General features: G+C 37.4%; 2 protein-coding genes and 1 long non-coding RNA gene across 4 annotated transcripts in view; 1 reads left to right on the top strand and 2 right to left on the bottom strand.

Annotated features, from left to right (window-relative positions):
- The window catches only part of LOC124185420, a 67,793-nt gene extending 54,108 nt beyond the window's left edge, over positions 1-13,685 (bottom strand). Inside the window, exon 1 of the long non-coding RNA XR_006871389.1 lies at positions 13,484-13,685. This is a non-coding gene — a long non-coding RNA (uncharacterized LOC124185420). The remainder of the gene's footprint in view (positions 1-13,483) is intronic.
- On the top strand, positions 10,931-17,154 carry LOC124185415 (alkaline phosphatase-like). Of its 2 annotated transcripts, none has more exons than XM_046576177.1 (8): positions 10,931-11,097; positions 11,514-11,716; positions 13,619-13,811; positions 14,047-14,210; positions 14,969-15,316; positions 15,456-15,654; positions 16,089-16,310; positions 16,690-17,154. In XM_046576177.1, exons 1-8 carry the CDS (start codon positions 11,001-11,003, stop codon positions 16,863-16,865), a joined length of 1,602 nt encoding a protein of 533 aa, XP_046432133.1. In that variant the 5' UTR covers positions 10,931-11,000; the 3' UTR covers positions 16,866-17,154. The 2 variants fall into 2 exon arrangements, with proteins under 2 accessions (XP_046432133.1, XP_046432134.1); XM_046576178.1 differs by lacking the exon at positions 10,931-11,097 and adding an exon at positions 11,243-11,294.
- On the bottom strand, positions 17,006-19,649 carry LOC124185416 (mitotic spindle assembly checkpoint protein MAD2B). The gene is made up of 3 exons (XM_046576179.1): positions 19,088-19,649; positions 18,610-18,907; positions 17,006-18,532 (listed from the first exon to the last, which is right to left on the bottom strand). The coding sequence occupies exons 1-3, from the start codon at positions 19,107-19,109 to the stop codon at positions 18,220-18,222; spliced, it is 633 nt and encodes a 210-aa protein (XP_046432135.1). The 5' UTR covers positions 19,110-19,649; the 3' UTR covers positions 17,006-18,219.
- Positions 19,650-19,687: the final 38 nt, after the last annotated feature.

Here is a 19,687-nt window from a genome sequence, read left to right as displayed (position 1 = left end):
GGCGAGTTATTATTCCGCAAAGAGAAGAAACAATCATCCAATATGGCGGACGAGCAGAGCTCGGAGTTTGGTTCGGAGAAACGCGGGGCGCAGCGTTAAAAACAAAAGCGTTTAAATTTATGGTACAATTAAAAACTCGTCTTTATTATTTTCCTGCCACCCCCTCCCGCCCCCCTCACCCTTCCGCCTACAACCAACCCGGTGCCGTGGTGTAGCTAGATCTTCTTTTGTTTCGCCTTCGAGCCTTGCCTTATGACGTCATAACTTATCTCGACCGAGCATTGTCCCCTGGAAAACAATGTTGGTAAATCAGATTTTATTGTTACTTGGGCGCGGACTGCTGCTATATACGAAGTATTTAGATGCGAGCTGCTTTCTTTGTATCAGCTTCGTACCCGTTTCAGAGAGACTCTTCGGTACGTTTCGTGCCTCAACTGGCCAGCCAACCTGGACTCAAAGAGGATGGATGGCCAAAAGTCGATATTCTTCTGTTAATCTTACACCGAGCATTTAAGTTAGTTAAATTAACTTAATAAAAAAATTGAACCTCAGAGATTCGTTCGATTTCACGATATCGAATTACTTGTTCTGCTTCTCTGGTAATAATATAATCTCATGATAAAATTGCTAAAAAGTATCGATGTTCGGTCAACAAAGTTTCTTATTGTTATGACAAATTCCGTAGATTAAGCGTGTTGTATTTCTTCGGTTATTTGTTTTTTTTTTTTTTTGTTTTGGTCTCAAGGAGTTACTAGCCGTACTTAACGCTGAAATGCAAATAAAGATAGTGAAGGAGAAAATTGTGGTGATATAAACGTACTGTAGGACTAGACGAAAGTGTGTATATATATATATATACGTTTACATCGTTATTTTTTTACATTATACACAGTACATGGTACATAGTATACAACACACCGATGAAAATTCTTTTCAATAATTTTTGTAATATCAAAGCCTCAGCTTATATATTATACCTTAATTAGCGACACGCTGAAGGAGAGGAAATTAGCATTTACATGAAAAAATTAACCAACTCAAATTAATTTCTAAGCCGGCACAAGCTTGGAGCTGCTGTGAATTTTAATAACTTTGCGCAGTCTATTTGACTTCTCTTTTTCTCCGTTCATTTCTTTATTTTTTTTTTTTTTTTTGATATCTTATTTCGTTTTGTTTTACTTTTTGACCCCTCCAGTTTATATCGTACAAGGTGGGGTGAAAAACACTTTTCCACCCTTAATTTCTTACTTTGCGTACAGGCAAAACACGCAAGTCGAGGGACGGAGAAAGAAAATTGCTGCGGTGTAGAAGGAAAAGTATGGAATGAAAAATTCGATAACAAGGTGAGTGAGGAATTAAAAATTTTATAACTAGTTAGATACGTAGGGCGATGTTGTTTACGTTCGCTCGCAAGAAATTGGAGAGAAAAAAATACCAGGTGTTTGTTAAAATTTGAAAAAAATATCTTAGTTTTCCTTCCCATCGCCGTCGACCGAATGGTCAGTACATGTAACAAGAATGGCTGATGACGAATGAAAATCGATAATTTCAATACGAGAAGTCTGTTTAAATAAGATGCATTAATTATTGATCTTCGGTTAATTTTTCTCTCTGTATACGAGCTGCTATTAAATTCAATCGACTCGATTATACCTAATTCGTATACGATAGAAAAGTTTCGACGGTATCGATAACTGCGACTGTTAACGAATGGTCAGCGAATATTTATGTCCCCGTAAAACCAAACGATCGTTCGGTGCATCGCGCCGTATCAAAATCATGCCAACTGTCCAATAATTGGGTGAATAGACAATATGTGTGTTATGTAAAATATACACAATTGTCGGGCCGTTGAAGGAGTCTGGATGGGCGGTGCGTAATAGGGCAGAAATGCTCGTCGGTCGCGGACAGCTGCTTGAAACTGCCCGGATGGATAATAAAAGGGAAGGGAAAAAAAAATGAAATAAACCCTTTTCGGGGTGGTCAGATAATTTGCATACCAGTTTGACCGGCCGTGATCGCTGTCCGTATGACCACGGGACATTAAAGCTACGGTTACGCCTGTACCGCGTCCCCTGAACATTTATACACACCGCTTCTAGAGCGGCAGAAGCTTTCCTACACGCGGGGTGTCCGTAACGTGTTTGTAGTTCGTGACCGAAGTCAGTCGCAGAAGCATCTCGATCGAGGACATTTGGCTGCAGAGATTTTGGTCAAGACAAATCGCTGGTGTCATGCTTTGGAGAAGGCGTCGCGTGCCGGTTGAAAAGGTGAATTAAAAAGGATGTAAGTTGGCATCTTTTTCAAAATAAAATTCCGCAAACGAATTCAAGGGATAAATAACTATGCGGTGAAAGAAAAATAGGTTTTCGCCGGGTTTGTTATTTTTTGACGCAGGCACTTGTACAGACTTTTTTTAATTCTCCTCTACAATTACTCGGGAAAAGAGACGAGCTTCCCAGCCACATCTTTGAAAACGATTTTTGGTGAGATTGGTACAAGTCTTACAATTGTCGTATGGGTTATTTGGAACGTAGATGATAACGGAAGTCAAATATCGTGCAGAGAGACTTTAAACAGATCATTGGTGTTGAGGGTGTACAGTAGAAATTTGCTAAGCGTGAAATTGACTTTTGGTATTTTCATCGTGTAGAAAGATAGACGTAAATTTTGCGAGGTTACGGGTTTGTAGAATTCGGAAGAAAACGAAGGAGGGTCAACGTAATCGAAAGTGATCTGGTACCACGATTCGAGAAGCTCTGAGGTACTTGGATTGCCGAATTCTCAGCATCTTAACTTAGCGTTTTCGATTTCATAGCTGTAATAGTCAGAACCTGGCAACTCGACACAATTATATGTTCCGTCGAAGTAGAAGGCTTACCAATATCAATTTCCTAAGTTGCCAGCATTCTTTTTCTTTTTATCATAAGATTAGGTGAGTGTAAAATATTAACGCTTCAGCACGCCTAATTATTTTTGTAACACAATCCAGAGAGAACGTGTAATTTGATGTTCACCTAAGAAAGAGAAAAAGGACTGGTCAGAGTTCGCGAACGAAAATTGTCAGATTTGATGAATAAATATCTTTTCTTTTTATTTGCAGCACCGCTTTTGTGGCATTTTCGATTCGAATCCGTTGTGACAAAATAAGACAATGCGGCAACACGCTTTGAGGTGAACTTTGGGAGAGTAAACGAGTACCGCCTGCCTTATCTCCGTTTGAACTCTGGGTTTGTAACTTGAAAGTTGACATTTCCGTGAAAAGTTTTCAACACCGGGTAGGTGAGACGACGTCTACGTACATCTACTTATTTTAATACACAAAACCAAGCGAACGCGCCTGTCCAAACGCAATAAAAAACAGGGCCGCGCCGCATCTCGTCTTCGCGAAAACAAGAACAATTAAGTCGCGATATTTCCCTACATACATTTCGCATTATCCCCCTCCCCTTGTCACCCCCGCACCACCGCGCGCTTGTTTCTCGGCCTCACTTATTATACGCATTTCTACGTCTACTCCGACGTTCTACCCTCTTGACGCAACGAAAACATCTAGAGTACATCTTTTCGCTATATTTTGTGCCAAAAACTTGACTCTAACCACAGCTCGCTCGCTCGGAAAGATTGTTTTCAGAATCTCTTCCTATCTTCCCAAAAAGCGTGACGGACGAAAATATAAACTTGACCCAAGTTAAAAATGGTCAATCCTTGATTAATTGAACTGGGAGGAAGAAATGAAATGATCTAGGAATGGATCATCATCTCTACTTACGATTTAATTACGATTCGTTCCGTTGATGATGGTAAAAAGTATTTCGAAGAAACTGAGTTTACGATTTTTGTAGAGTCATGACGTCAAGCTGATAAAATGAACTTACCATAGAAATACCAAATATGATACAAAACACAATTTAATATTGTTGTAAATAAGAGAAATTCAATAATTTATAATATCATTATTAATGTTTAATATTCAGGTATAACATATAATACGCAATTCAGCGGTTCTAATAACGAGTACGAACATGCTGTGGAATCATGTAATCCGCGCGACGCGACATAAGGATAAAATGATCACTTAGTGAACTTGGAAAATAGTTTCGAGTTAATCGTTCTTAACTGTAGACTGAGGCGGTAGCAAACCGTTCCAAAAACTAACCTTGCTCAACGCAAGTTTCTCAAGTCACAAAGTTGCGATTCAAGATGCTTTCTGGTGGAAATGGTGAGTGTACAAAGTTTTTACCCGCCATACGAGTACCTAATTTTTAGGGTAATCTCATTTACTCCGCGACGTTTCATTTTGGGAAAATTCTCACATTCAAAGCATTTGGGCATCTGTCCGCGAGGAAATAACACAACGGAATATTTGACGATATATAGGTGTAATTAAAACGTTGCGAGCTGATGGGAATATGATTATGACGTTGCGTTCGATTTAATTTCACTAATTCCTACAACGCGACTATTCAATTACCCAATCGTTCTATACAACTGTCGATATTAATTAACCGCGATGAAATTCTAACAGCTGAATATAATACCAATCTACACAGCTCCATCATTTCGCAAAATATCCAGAAATCAGATTATTCGACATTATACGCTGTACGATTGTATAAAAAAAAAAAAAATACAGACAACTCGTGTGCTGATCGTATTTCCGCTGGCTAATTTCTTTCATTCAAATTCGTCAAGAAACGAGTTTATCTCAAACCGTTGCGCTCTTTCGGCAGTATCTGTAAGAGGGATGCGAATGCGCGAGGGTGAGAAAAAGAGGGCATAATAACGAGAGAGAGAGATAAAAGCGAGGAGGGGGTGGAGGCCAGCCTCCGTCTAAATTTCCCTTTAAAATATCCCTGCCCATTTTTCATCCCTCCTTTTCTTGCCGTTCCTTTCCTTTCCGTTCCTTCACTTCATTTTACTTTCCTTTGCTTCGGCTCGCTTCGCAAAGTGGGGTGGGAGTCGGGGGGCGGAAGGGTGGCCGGCCGGAGAAGGGTGGAAGGGACGGGGGTGGGGGTGGTTGAGGGGCGGGGGGGGAGTAGGGGAAAGACAATGGAAAAACTCCCGCCATCTTTAATTCCGTCCGTTCCGACCCCCCCAAGCAACGACGACGGGGTAAGAAAAAATAGGCGATCAATAGATTCTTCTCATTTTACTTTCAATGCGCGAGGCCCACGCGCGTCTTCTTGTTATAAACTCATCCGGTCGCGTTATTATACCTGGTTTGTCTAATTAATATTATCTACTAAATGTATATATACGCATGTACCTAGATCACCGGTCAAATATGCATGACATGAAAAACTTAAACCTACACCCGAAATTGGAAACTTTCTACGTGAAGTTTTCAAACTACGTTAATGTACTAAAGAAATAAAATTTTTTTTAAAGGTACCTCTCAGTCTATTATTGAATATCTTGAATTTTAATACAATAAACGTTATTAAATGGATGAAAATAGTCTGTGCAATAAATGTTTGTCTCGTTTATCATGTCACCTTTCTTCTATTATAATCCCCAATTCCAACTTCCCTCTATATTTATTTCTTTGAATATCATGTACAAATCTCTCTTTAATACAAATAATACACTTTTGCTATAAAATTCTCTTTCTCCGGTACTTTCGTTCCAGCTTCATCGGACTTCATCATTTATGGTGTATTCCCTGCGTCGGGAATGAAATATACGCAAACGAGGTACGTGGAGACATTGCACAAGGTGTTAATCGAGTCCGATTAACTCTTTTAGACCTTTGTGATTAGCGACGCGCTAATTTATACACCTGCGTGTGCATTACATATATGCATATCTGTACATGGGGTGTTCTCGGCCATCTCACTCTGGCCCGTCACCCTCACCATACTTAATTTTATTACCTCTCCAGTATGTTGAAGGGCGCTACGATAAAAACCATTGGCAGAGTTATAGATTGGAGAAAATATTAGTTTTCTGCTTGGCATTCGATTAACGAAATCAATGTTAGCCATAATCAAATCTTTCATGAAATTCTCACGGCAAATTCTTTGGAAAAAACTTTTTAAACCATAGGTAAGATGAGCGTGCATTCAGTTTTAGAGATAGGAGGATGTGAGTAAAAAAACTATTCAATTTGAAAAAATGTAGATAATTAGACAAAAATTTGAGGAAAAGAAGTAAAATCTCCAGCTTGAGGATTTTGTTGTTCGTGTTTAAATCTCGGTCTTCTTACGGATCATTTTGTGCCATTTTTTCTGTTGTATTAAAGCTTCTTGTTTCGTATCGATTTCCTCGTATATCCTTAACTTTTGTATCCGGTCTAGGCTCAATATTTTTATATTCTTATCTCGGTAAAGTATTTATTGATTTACCGTGTAGATTAACTTCATAAAAATTAATTATTGCTATAATGTATGATTTCTCCGACTGCGTAATTATTTACAGGAAAATCCGTCTTCAAAAATTAAATAATTTAGATACCCTACGACGTTATAATACTAGCAGGAAAATGAAATTGAAAACCGTGGGGGTTATACTCTGGTTAGAATGATCCAGAATATCGGATACGCAAATGCAAGTATCGTTTACATTACAGACATCTCGTATACATTTGCATCAACGGTAAACATTATTTTTTGCTGTATACCAGGAATTTTGTAACCATGTCTCGAGGCTATACGAAGAGGTTCCATTAGCAGAAGTAGATTCAAGAAAATCAGCTATTTCTGGCGAGATAGCTTATTGCCAGTGTTGGCAATGTCGAAAACGTCTCCATTACTTACTTTCGTTGTTTGCTTACGCCGTTCATTTGAAATGCGATGATAACTTTTGATACGTTATATTTTGTTGAAATTCACCGAAAAGTAATACGAAGATCATTGAAAGAAGATCTTGAAACTGTGACTGTTATTCATATCAGAGCTTTTGTACAATGCATACGTGGCATACTCACAACACATGCTGTTTGAGAATATTCGACAAGACAATTTACCACGGAACAGTTTAAAAGCGATAAAGAGAAACGAAACGGGCTCGCATTAACATTTGGATGAACCTAATTCGTTGCAATTTTAAATACATACAATGCTAAGGTACGAAGATTAATCATTCCAAACGTGAAAAACCCGGTATTGCGTGTCTGTCTTTTTATCGTAAAAATGTAAATGTAATACCAGCTCCTTTACTTTGTCAACTAGGAACTCTACAGTATAATATACTTAATTATCCAAAAGCGTCACCACGAGTATACATAACACTATACCGAGAATAAAAACAACTACCGAAAACAAGTAACCCTACATCAATTTCACCACCTCACTATCGTGCACCTCCACATTTTGCTCCATTCAAATAAAGCTGACGATTGGTTGAATACACTAAATGTATTTCAACTATTGTACCTATAATCAGTTGGTTCGACTGGACAAATATTATTTAAATCAATTGCATTGTGTTTGTTTCGGGTGTCTAATTTTTATTCGTGGCGTGCAGAAGAAACGAAAACAAGAACCCTATTAATAAAAACTTCAATTATAGTTTTTTTGTGTTATTTTAGACACGCAAAACAATTCTTTTCAACTGAGGAAATAGATAGAAATTGTTCAAAACGTAGTTCGTAACTCCGGCAAAATGTAACTCTTAAATATTTTGATGAGGACCCGAATCAGTGTATTACAGTATTTTTCGTACTGTATACTGACTCGTCATTTTTGTATCAAGTTTAATTTTCTTTTGATACTTGGATCAAGTCGACGTGCCTCTAGTTCATCGGAGAAATTTTAAGGTATGTAGAGATTATATTTAAATACATTAATACTGTACTGATGTACATTCATACCGTAATTCACCTCACGATCATAAATGCAAGCGATAAGAGTCTCGGATTGGAATTGTTATATTCCTTAGATATATGCAAACTTTGCTGTAAATATATAGATTAATTGTAGTGACTTCTGCCATAATTCATTGATAGATTTTTAAAATTGCGCTCAAATTCGTGCCTATGTCTCCATCGTCTCCGTGTAGTATGTTCGCATTGCTCAAACCACTCCGCGAAAGAGACGTCACTGAATACCTGGCGGTATGAGCTTTGCACTACAGTGTGAGAAAAAAATCAATACCCGAACAGTTACCCTGAGAGTTTAATATACCGTCGTCAGGGGCTGCCTTAACAACCGTCCATATTTTTTCCGAACCTACCAATTAGTTCTCCAACTCCAAAACCAGGGACAGCACTGTCTGGGATTATTTGGCGATGATGGAACACACGAGCTTAAATGATAGTAAATATGAGTCGTCTCAAATCTCGTAATTGAAATCTGGTATAGGACTGCAATATATGTCGAACAAATACTCGAATCGAAATGAATATGCAAGAATGTAATTTAAAATCCTCGTTTTTTCTATTTTTTGGACTGAATTTTCAATCGGTCTTACACTTATCAATATATTTTTACGGTGATGTCTACTTGCAAAATTATTCTTCGAAAAGGAAGAAAGAAAAATACTAAATCTAGCTTGCGAAGTATGCAAAAAATTAGGTAATCGGTCAGGGCGTGATAACACATCCGAATTTATACCTGCAAGCATTAAGTATATTTCGACTGATAACTGAAACAGCGGTCTGATGGTAGGCCACTACCAGCCACGCATCCCTTTAATCTGTTTATCATTGACGAAGATAAAGCTCGCCCCACTCTCAGTTATTTAGACCCGCATACTAACGTGGTACAGACAATTGTAATGATATAGTTAAACATAAGCCGATGCAAAAGATAAAAAAATAAGATCAATCAAAGAGTTGATGCGTTTCAATTATTTCATTTCATCCAGAGAATTACAGACGCCGATTTTATAACAACCTGAGGGATTAATTTTATTGCTGCAGAATTTTTTGAGTCTGATATTGAAATTGTTATTTACGTTATTCAAACTAATTTCGTCAAGATCATTTTACAAATGGAACATATTATTACGACACAAATCACTTTTCAGTAATTCGTCGCCTTTCAATCTGTGATATATACAAAGTTGCCGATTATCAGGCTGTTTCGTTTCAAATTCAAGACTTTATACAGATATTTTTCTGTGCTATGAAGATAGTTATATTTTAGCTTCAATACTTTTCTCAACCATTGCTGACAACCTTTCTAGCAGACTAAGAACTCTCACATCACTCTTGCGATCTACACTCATACTCGGTTCCACTGTACATTATGTTTCACAAACGCTGATCGTTGAGGTCATGTAACCTAATACTAACCTTATCGACCGAGTGACCTTGTTCATATTTTTGTATTTCAATGAAAAAACGAATGGGATAAGCTCGAAACAGGACAATGTATTACTTTTTCATCGCTGAATTCGAAAAATATTTATTTATGACCTGAAAACTACAAAAAAAATTGATTTTCCACGGATTGTGCAAAAATACATTTTTGAGCGTTATTCTCACGTGAAACAATAAAGTTTTTGAAACTTTTCATTCATCTTTGCATCGTGTAGAATTACGCTATCTGCGGAATTTTTACGGTTAGTGGTGCCTAGGCTTTGATAATAGTCAAATTAAGTGCCACTTTACTCGGTCGGTAAGGACTGACTGTAACGTCCTCTTAAAACTCTTTCATAGAAACGCGGCCTTGCTACCTCTCGTGACTCTTTTATTCTATCCCCACTTTTTCCCGTTTCTCTCGCACATTAGCTGTAAAAACGCGGCTGTCGCCAATGCCAGCCCAAAGAAAATCAGGGCCTGGTGCAAAGTCGACCTGGCGGGCCTTAAAACAAATTTCGTATAAGGAAGTAACGACTTATTACATTTTGCTATTTGTTACATTGCACAAATTGTTATAGTAAGGACTTAAGGTATGCTTGAAAATTATGAATGATTAAATTATTTTTATGAAGTTCATAATTCAATCACATCAAAAATCATTTAATGAATGAATAATAAGGTTAGAATATGTAATTTTTCGTTCATTTACTGACATGTATTATAGCAAACTCGTTGTTAATATCATCATAATTTAATTTTTTAGCCACTTTGGATTTCATGGCTTAGGAAATCAATCGTTCCTGACTAATGCTAGGGATAAAGTAATCTTTTATTAGTTTCAATCTTGAAAAAGGTCTTTCCGCAGATGCGACGAATATTGCAAAAAAGCTCGACACAATTTTCAGAACAGAGATAAAATTTGGATACAGTTGAAATAAATTGTTTTAAATTTTCAAAAGAGAGGTACATCCCGAAAATTCGATTCTTATATTTCAAATTGTGTGAATTAAGTGTGAAGACAAAGCCGTAGCATCGCCGAAATATGTTACCTAAATAATGGCTTCTTCCTGTACAATTTCATCGGCTTATTTTTGTAAATCCACGCAGTGGAAGCAAAGATATAAGCGTTTGAAAAAGCATTTTCAGAAATTTATTACACCAAAACCATATTTAACACGTTGACTGGCACGCAAGTAAACAACTTGCAAAAAATCAAGCAATCTTTTTTCACAGATTGAACAAAGATAGTCAAATTTCAGCCAAATTAAAAATGTCAACTTTCAAAGTCTTGCCAACTGGCATGGAAAGCTCTATATATATTTACAATTCACTTTTTATCAGCACGATTTAGTAGTATAATAATAAACGACGATGAAATATATTATCATGTAAAATTCAATAAAAAAAATTACATTCAACACTTGTCTTTTTTTCAAATACGAACATTTCGTTAATTCTCACACCTGGCGATAAAAACTTGCGAAGTACGAGCAGCCGTTATAACTCGACCCCAACAAAACATTTTCACTTTTCTCACTAGATAATCGGCCAGCGAGTGTCGGTGCGGGGCCTCAGAAACGCGGGGCCCTGTGCGCTCGTATCGTTTGCACCCCTCTTGGGCCGGCACTGGCTGTCCCACCAACACTTGTCTAAGTTTGAATGCAAGTAAACCCAGCGGAGAGTCACTTGATGCTAGTAGTTTGAACGCTTCGCGAGCAACGAGTCTGCTTTCGGCTTTTCGCTTCGAGACATTATGGGTTCTTTTCCTCAAACAGTTGTATCAATCTTTCGTATATTCCTAGCCGTGACGATACCGCTGATTTTCGTAGACGAAACATATTGCGCCGAAGGTGAGTTCTCAATTCAGGTTCCGTACCGACATTTCGTCAATATTATGATGGATAGAGAAATTTGAACATCGCAGACCCGAAATTTTTTTGGAGAAGAAATAATCATTTGACAGAGTTCTACACCAGTGTACGAATAGATACCAGAAAATACGAACAAACTACAGGAATATAAAATTATCCACAGTAATTTTGAAACGGTTGTTAGTTGATTCACTGGTGTATTTGCCCTACGTCGATTATAAGTGATCATTCGCAATTCCTGGTAATACTATATATAGTCAAATCAGAGATAAATTCTTCAAATGAGCTGATAATATAGTACAATGCATATTGCCTTTATAGTATAAATCGAGTAGGGACAGGTGTGAAATTGTCATTACTTATTATTCTCTTTTTTGTTTGACTTGACACCACAGATAAACATTATTGGTATCAGTCAGCAAACCTGGACTTGAAAGAATCATTGTCGTACGCGTGGAATACAAATACAGCCAAGAACGTGATCATATTTCTCGGAGATGGTATGAGCCTCGAAACCATCGCAGCGAGTAGGATCTACAATGCCGGAGAGGAGAGTTATCTCGCGTGGGAGAAATTCCCTCACATCGCCGTGACGAAGGTATAACAGAAAAAGATATTTCAGTCATACATTTAGCTACTCATGCTTCACGAGAAGGAGATTGAAAAAAAAGTAAACGAGAGAAAATCAGAGCCTTGGCAGACCCGGCAGGCTAAATAACGAAGTCACCAGTATTTGTTTGAAAATTGTGAAACGTTGTATAATTCGTAGAATTTTATTACGCAAATGCGATAAATAGACGCGATTTGTTTTATGACTCGAACGAAAAATTCCAGCTGCGAATGTAGAAACAGAAGTTCGGCTAGTCTGTCAGATCTGCTGATGCGACGTATACGTCTACATAAGTATAATGTGTGCTGTGGGCACAGTGCCATACTTGCAATTAAAGGCAAAACGCGATGTCATAGACCTTACGTAGAGACCTTGGAAATTGTGCAGAGCGAGGAGATACACGACTGTCGAATAGAAGAAATTTTCGTGTCAGTAGCTTTATCTATGCTGTATCCGAAAATAACCACGGATATACATACACATTAACGTAAGTGGTTTGAAGTGAAAGAAAGAAGGAAGCAATGACAAGTGTTTCGGAGAAACAAAACTTGCCCAACAGATGTCTGCGTAACAGGTGAAGATAAAGTTGATCACGAATCGCGATTCAATTATAAGTAAATTTTGATAAGTCCAAGAAAATCCCGTCAATCACATCTTTCACATTATGCGCATTTACTTTATCGTTAGATCTGAGCAAACCTTGATTGATACAAAATCAATGTTTGTAAGAATTTCAGTTAGTCGACGAATATGTATTCAGAATTGGTGTCATTTTCACAATGTGCGAAATTACGAGGCTGAAGTTAGTAAGGTTGTATTATCGAAACGTTGAAACAAAATTTACCATATTGCACCTTTAGATTAACTCTAGAAGTTGAATTTACAAAATTTGAATTTTTTCATGCTTTATTAAAGGTTTCTTAAATTTCAGGTAATCATCTAAAGTTGCAAAATAACGAGCTTTTCCAAAGATGCATCATTATGATAACGTTACAAACTTCAGCCTGATGCGGAATTTTATTCGTATACCTGCAATGTTTACTCAGCACTCAATTCGGAACGTAACTTTTACAAATATATACTAATGTAGTACATAAAAATAGATATATGCATGGCGATAAGCCGTAATGGACTATAAGGCCGCATGTCGGTTCGGGGCATCCAAGGTCGAATGCAAAATAATCTACCTGTGTCATTCCTGCATTGTGACTTCGGTGCTCTGCAAACCGTATTTCACTTTTATAAGTATTGCACAAATTCGAATGAAGACTGTGTAAGCCCCGAACTTTAGTATTAACTGTTGAACTTAGGAAACGTTAGGGGTTGAAGTTAGTAACGTTATCGTAAAGAATCATTAGGGAAAAAATCTCTGTTTTCTCAATTTTACAATGAGTTTGAAGGAACTAAAATTACGGAATATGAGTTTGTTTATTTTATTGCGTGTGTTTTGTTTTTCCTCAGCATCAATCGTTACGATAACGTTACTAACTTCAAGAGTGATGGAAACGTGAATATAATTTCGAATGAACTGTCGAAATCCACCGAGCTACTTTCTTCGGGCATAACGAGCGGTCAGATTTTCAAATGATGCCTAAACTTGAACTTAGAATACGGTATCGGTCATTAATTTTCACATCGGCCATACGTTGATGCGTAAGAGTTCAGACCGTTCAGACCGTTCAGACACGGCGACGACATTATGTTTTATAATACATTTATCATTCATCAACTAAACAGTGAAATTAGTTAACTTACGTCTGACTAATCTGCACGATTGTTAGCGTCTCCTTCTGCTCGATTTGCCGCATCTTTCCACACATTTGGCATAATTTACCTATCATTCGAACGAGATGATCGCTTTTTTCACGTTGAATGAAATGAATTTCGCAGACTTACGACTCAGACAAGCAAGTCCCGGATTCCGCCTCTACCGCCACTGCAGTCTTTTGCGGTGTTAAAACGAACTACAAGGTCACCGGCGTCGACAGTAACGTACCGCTGAACGATTGCGAAGCGAGTCTCAACGAAGATTATCACGTCGATTCAATCCTGGCCTGGGCTCAAGCTGCTGGTAAAGACACAGGTGAGGTACACGGAAGTTTATCGAGTATAATCAGACCCTGATGATTAACATTGCTCCATAATTGGTGTGAAAATTGAAGTTAACAATCAGCCAGGAGACCGTCCTGCATTATCGACCGTAATCTAACGCCTCGACCGGTGGGTTACGTCTGATTCCAGTTTTGACCCGTATCCGCAACACCTCGCACAACGCGGCCATATACAACGTTGTTCATTTTGATTTCCACTGAAAACAGGATTCGTCACGACAACGAGAGTTACTCACGCTACTCCGTCGGCACTCTATGCGCACTCGGCCAGCAGAAAATGGGAATGCGAAGCTAATATGCCGGCCAGCGCCGCTAAGTGTAAAGATATAGCGAGGCAACTCGTCGAGAATAAGCCGGGCAAGGATATAAAGGTAAATGACCATATTATTTAATGAGTAAACTAACCTAGGATCTCGACGTTATCAACAGACTATTCCGTCGGTAAGGTGTCATTTAGACCGTGTAATGTGAATTGTATATAACAAGGCGCTTCGCTAATTGCATGGACATCGTAAGGATTTGGAAATGATTATAATCACTTGGGTGGTTTTTTAACTTTTTTTTGTCTTCTCACGTACCCTTCGAAAAGTTAGTTTTAGTTTAAAACGAAGCCTCGTGAAACCGGAACTCTGTAGCAAAATTCTAAAAGGTGACTCATCTGGTTTGAATTTTTCAAACACTCCTACCGAAATATCTCAAAAACTATACAAGTTGGAAAGTTATTTTTGGTTTTATTTTGTAGATGATGAAATTTTCTATAAAAAAAGGTTGAGACTACTATATAGCTAAATGTGCTTATGCACGTTCGTATTATTTTAAACGTTCGTATCGAATACCTGATAAACATTTAGGTGCATATTAGTCTTGACTTTTTTATAGAAAATTTGACTATCTGCAAAGTGAAATCAAAAACCGCTTGCCAACTTGTATAGTTTTTGAGATATTTCGGTTAGACTATTTGAAAAATTTAAACCAGATTAGTCACCTTTTAGAAATTTTGCTATCGAGTTCAGGTTTCACGAGGCTTCGCTTGAGGCTAAAAACTAACTTTTCGAAATGTACGTAACAAGAAAAAAAAAGTTAAATAAAAAACCACCACAATAAACACATTTAAGCGTATTTTGCACAGGTTATTATGGGAGGTGGCAGACAACAGTTACAAAGTAATTCCACCGGTTTGGAAAATGACGAGGTAAATACTTGGAGTTGCTACAGGCAGGATGGGAGAAAATTAATAGACGAATGGGCCGCGGACAAGACTGCAAGAAATTTCTCGAATGTCGTTGTTCAGAACAACGAAGAATTGTTTAGTGTTGATACGGAAAATACTGACTTTCTTATGGGCATATTCAACAATGCTCACTTGAACATGGATTGGAACAGAGACACCGGTCCCAAAGGACAGCCAAGCTTGGAAAACATGACGGTTGCAGCTATAAAAATTCTTCAGAAAGCAGAGAAGGGATTCGTGCTTGCGGTACGGTTTGAACATTGACGTGTTTTTATTAAGATTCCACAGTCGACGACACTCACTTTGATGAATAGTAAACAATGATCATGTTGAATTATTCGCAAATCGATATGGTCCGAGCGTACGATGTTATTATTACTCTCAGGTCGAAGGGGGTTTAATTGATTATGCACACCATCGTGGACATGCTGCGCAAGCATTAAGAGAGACAATCAGATTTTCTGAGGCAGTAAGTGCTACCTTAAAACTTATTGACACCACTGAAACTTTGGTCATTGTCACGAGCGACCATGGGCACGCCATGACATTCAATTCAGGTGCCGACAGAGGACAAGACGTTCTTGGTATGCCAATTTTTTAAATAAATAACAAAACTCATTCATTTTGTCTCTTTAGACGAAAAGGGAACATGTATTAGAAATAAACAATTACGTTAGAAATCAATGAAAAGATATTGAAAACATTTGAATAGTGAAGTATACAACTGAGAAACGCCATTTCAGAAGGTCAAAGTAGTCGCTTAACCAAATTATTCCAGCTGTTCCAAATCAAGATGTTTTTATCTGACAGTAAAATGAATTTAATGTGAACGATTCAACAGTTAAAAATTTAACAGTGTTCTTGAGTAAATAAAATGCGTCCCTGATTGTGAAATGTGAATTAATCGTGAAAATGTTTATTCACAATTGGTTTCTTTATAAATCACCGTAATTTAGAAGCTTTTTTGTCTAGTTTTCATGCGGAAATTATTAATATAGCAAACTCTTTGACGCTTAAGGAATCGCCACAAATTCAGAATACGACAACATTCCCTTTACGGTATTGAGCTACAGTACAGGGGGTCCAAACAACATGGCTTATGAAGTTTATAACAGCACCACGGCTATCAGGAAGGATCCTTCTTTGGAGAATACCACTGATTTCACTTACAGTCAACAAGCTGCTATAGTAACTGACGAGGCCCAACACAGCGGAACTGATACGCTTGTATACGCCATAGGTAAATCCGTTAACTTATTTTAATCGACTCGAAAGCTTTATGACAAAATATACCTCATTTAATACAAAGTTCAGTCTCGAACTAAATAGAATTTAAATTTGCACAGGGAAGAACACACATATTAGTTGTATTCATTTCGAAATTCCTGAAACAATCATCAAGAATAAACACCTTCGAATTTTTTTTTTTTTTTTTGAAAAAAAATGCCGATTGCCCATCAAATGTTGTGCCAAGTGGAGAGACATTTTGGCTAGATTTTCAAAAATTTGCAGAGGAATATATTGCTGAATGAAAAACGCTTCATATGCCTGTGTTCGATTTTTTGCAGTTTATTTTTGCATTCATTTTGTATTACATTTCTCTATCTATTTATTTCCAGGGCCGTACGCCCATCTGTTGCACGCTACACACGAGCAAAACTACATAGCCCATGTCGCAGCTTATGCAGCAAAGATTGGTGAATACTACAATAATTCTAGTTCGAATTTTCAAGCCTACCCTTTCATCATCCTGACAACGTTGATACCCATTTTGCTACCAAGATTACATAGATAAACAATTGATGGAATTAACGGAAGTTATGCATACACATTACGGTGGTCCTCATTTAGAATGTTGACGAATTTATTCCGGATCACCCCACCAAATTAACTATAAATAATTCAAAAACAATTTACAATTTTTTCAAATTTTTATATCAACTGTAACCCGTGCCTGTAAGAGGAAGGATTTCCCAATTTAAAATACACGTGTTTCGGACACGTTCTTAGTATATATTTTACTCTAAGAGTAAGAATGTTCGAAACAATCCATGAATGTGAGGTTCTAATGAGCATTAGTGCTACTATCTGAGAAAAAATTCACATCATCATACCAGGTAATATAGACAATTGAATTTCTTATAAATAAAAAGAAAAAGTCAAATTTTTAGGGTGTGCAATTTGTCGAGATTGGTTGGTATGATGATGTGAATTTTTTCTTAGATAGTAGTACTAATACTCACTAAATCTTCGCAATTACAGATTAATTCGAACATCGTCACTCTTACAATAAATTATATGCTGAGAATGTATCTGAAACAGGTGTATTTGAAATGGTGATATCCATCCATTTGCAGGCATGGGTTAGAATTGATATAAAAATCTGAAAGAATTAGGAAATTGTTTTTGAATCATTTATAGTTGATTTGGGGGGTGGTCTGAAAAAAATCATCAACACCCTAAGTAAGGATCACCCTAATACACATTCATGTCGGACTGTTGTACCAAAATGAAATTTATTCTATGTGTTTCGAAAAATGAAGAGTGATCTAGGAAAAGTTTGATATATTTACTTATTACTGCCTTTTATTGAACGTACAGACAATTGAAAAATGATAATATATTTTTAATTGAACACCATTTGTGAGTACGTGGATAGTAATAAGATTACATTGAAAACATATTGAGGAGTGAGCTGTAGGTTTTATATATCATGTAAAATGTATTACGGATTAAAAAAAAAAGATTGAACCGGAAAATATGAGCCGTGTGAACACAGTGAGCGTTTTGCGCTCACTACATCGTAAAGCCTTTTCTATAACGCTATCATGCAATAATATTGGTAAGCCGAAAATAGAATAAATTGTTTGAAAGACCTATCAACGGTCGACTGTGCATTATATGATGTACGTATCAGTTGAAAATACGAGAGTAGTCGTGTTGAAATTTTCTGTTGCAATGTACTTCAACGAATCCAGATATTCCGTCAAGCAATAATAGATCGTTCATGAGCGCAGGATCATTGTTTTCTCCAGAGCGTGCCATTGCGAATCACTTTTTACACTATCTTGTAAAATGTATAAGGATTATTTGTTTGCACGTAATTTGTCGCAATAGAATGAAAAAACGGAAAACAGCAAACAATCAAATCACTGCTTCTCTTCGTTCTTATTTTCTTTTTCCAACGCATACATTTGTAGATTCAAATATTCGGTATTGATTGACTTCAGAGGTAACAAAGTCTGCTCTTTTATTTCGGTCATATCTTCTTCAGCTTCGATCCAGGGAAAATTTTCACATCTTGGATTTTCATTTAGCGCAGCGTGCGCCGCTTCATGGGTATGGATTTGAATGGAAAACGTAGCATTTTCAGGTAGTCGTTTCAAATATGAACCGGATGTTGAAAGCTTCAAGCAAAAAGTTCTGAGAGCTTCTTCTGTTTTTAAAAAGAATGGATCGTGTCTGAAAATAAAATTAAAATAGGTACAAAATCATGAAACAAGAATTCACAATGATTTGAATCCGAATGCGTTACTTACACCGCCAGATCAGCCTTTAATTTTCCGAGATCAAAGACAAATTGCTCTACCGGTGTTTTATCCTGATTGTAAAAGCAAAGATTGATTTTTCTAACGCTGTTTTCATCATGCCTGATCAATTCTCTGATCGAATTAAGTACTTCTTTCAGGTAAGTGTTCAATTCTGGATGCTCAGAAACTTGTGTGGCTATTCCATATATTTGCTTCCGTACAAAAATTTCTTTTGGATACAAATTCCTGACGTACAGAATATTATGGAATGCTACTTCTAGAAATTCTAATAAAATATCCGCACCAACTGAAACATTAGGAAATAAAATATTTGGCGAATGCACAATATCGGAACACCAAGTCCGCCTGCGCGCAGGCAATTGTGGATACGTTAGTGTAAATGCTGAAGTAGTTGCCCAAGTGTAGGCGGGTTTTTAATTTTCTTGTGTGCCATTCTAATTTTGGAAGAATGAATGCATAAACCTGCCTATTTGTTGCTGCGTTGACATATCATCACAGGCTCTATCCTTCCGGTGATATTCAATGTATTCATTTACGGCGAATTACATCACACCAGCAGTCCATATACAGCTGTCTCCATGCCGTCACGACTGCTTGTCTAGGTTATGAAACATACGTTTAGGTATTTCGACTTCAGTACGTGGGTCCTCGTATTTCCTCATATATCACTTCAACAACTTCTAATAAATTGGTGCACGATACGTCAATTCATCATCGCTCACTGAAGAGCGATAGTAAATTTACACCGCACAGTTTGTAAACACCATAGGCATATGAACACAGACTCTCGATACATTCAATTTTAGCCAATCGACTCGCAACCCAGGAACGAAACGATGCGTATCTCGTAAAATTCGTGAAATTAAACGAGCAAGCATTGTACTCCGGGGTAGATACACATTGTAATGCTACGAAGGCGGTCAAAGAAAGCGGTTCAATCCACACGTCACTCAGCGATTTGCATTTCTCATTTGATTTTCGTTACGATAGCTGACTCGTTTGAAAAGTCAGCCGCATGCGGATGCGCACGCCATTGAGACATTGAGCTGCGTACTGCATATGGCAG

This window comes from Neodiprion fabricii, chromosome 6 (assembly GCF_021155785.1).
Source record: "Neodiprion fabricii isolate iyNeoFabr1 chromosome 6, iyNeoFabr1.1, whole genome shotgun sequence".
Taxonomy (NCBI): Eukaryota; Metazoa; Arthropoda; class Insecta; order Hymenoptera; family Diprionidae; genus Neodiprion; species Neodiprion fabricii.
This window is presented reverse-complemented; position numbering and strand designations above follow the sequence as displayed.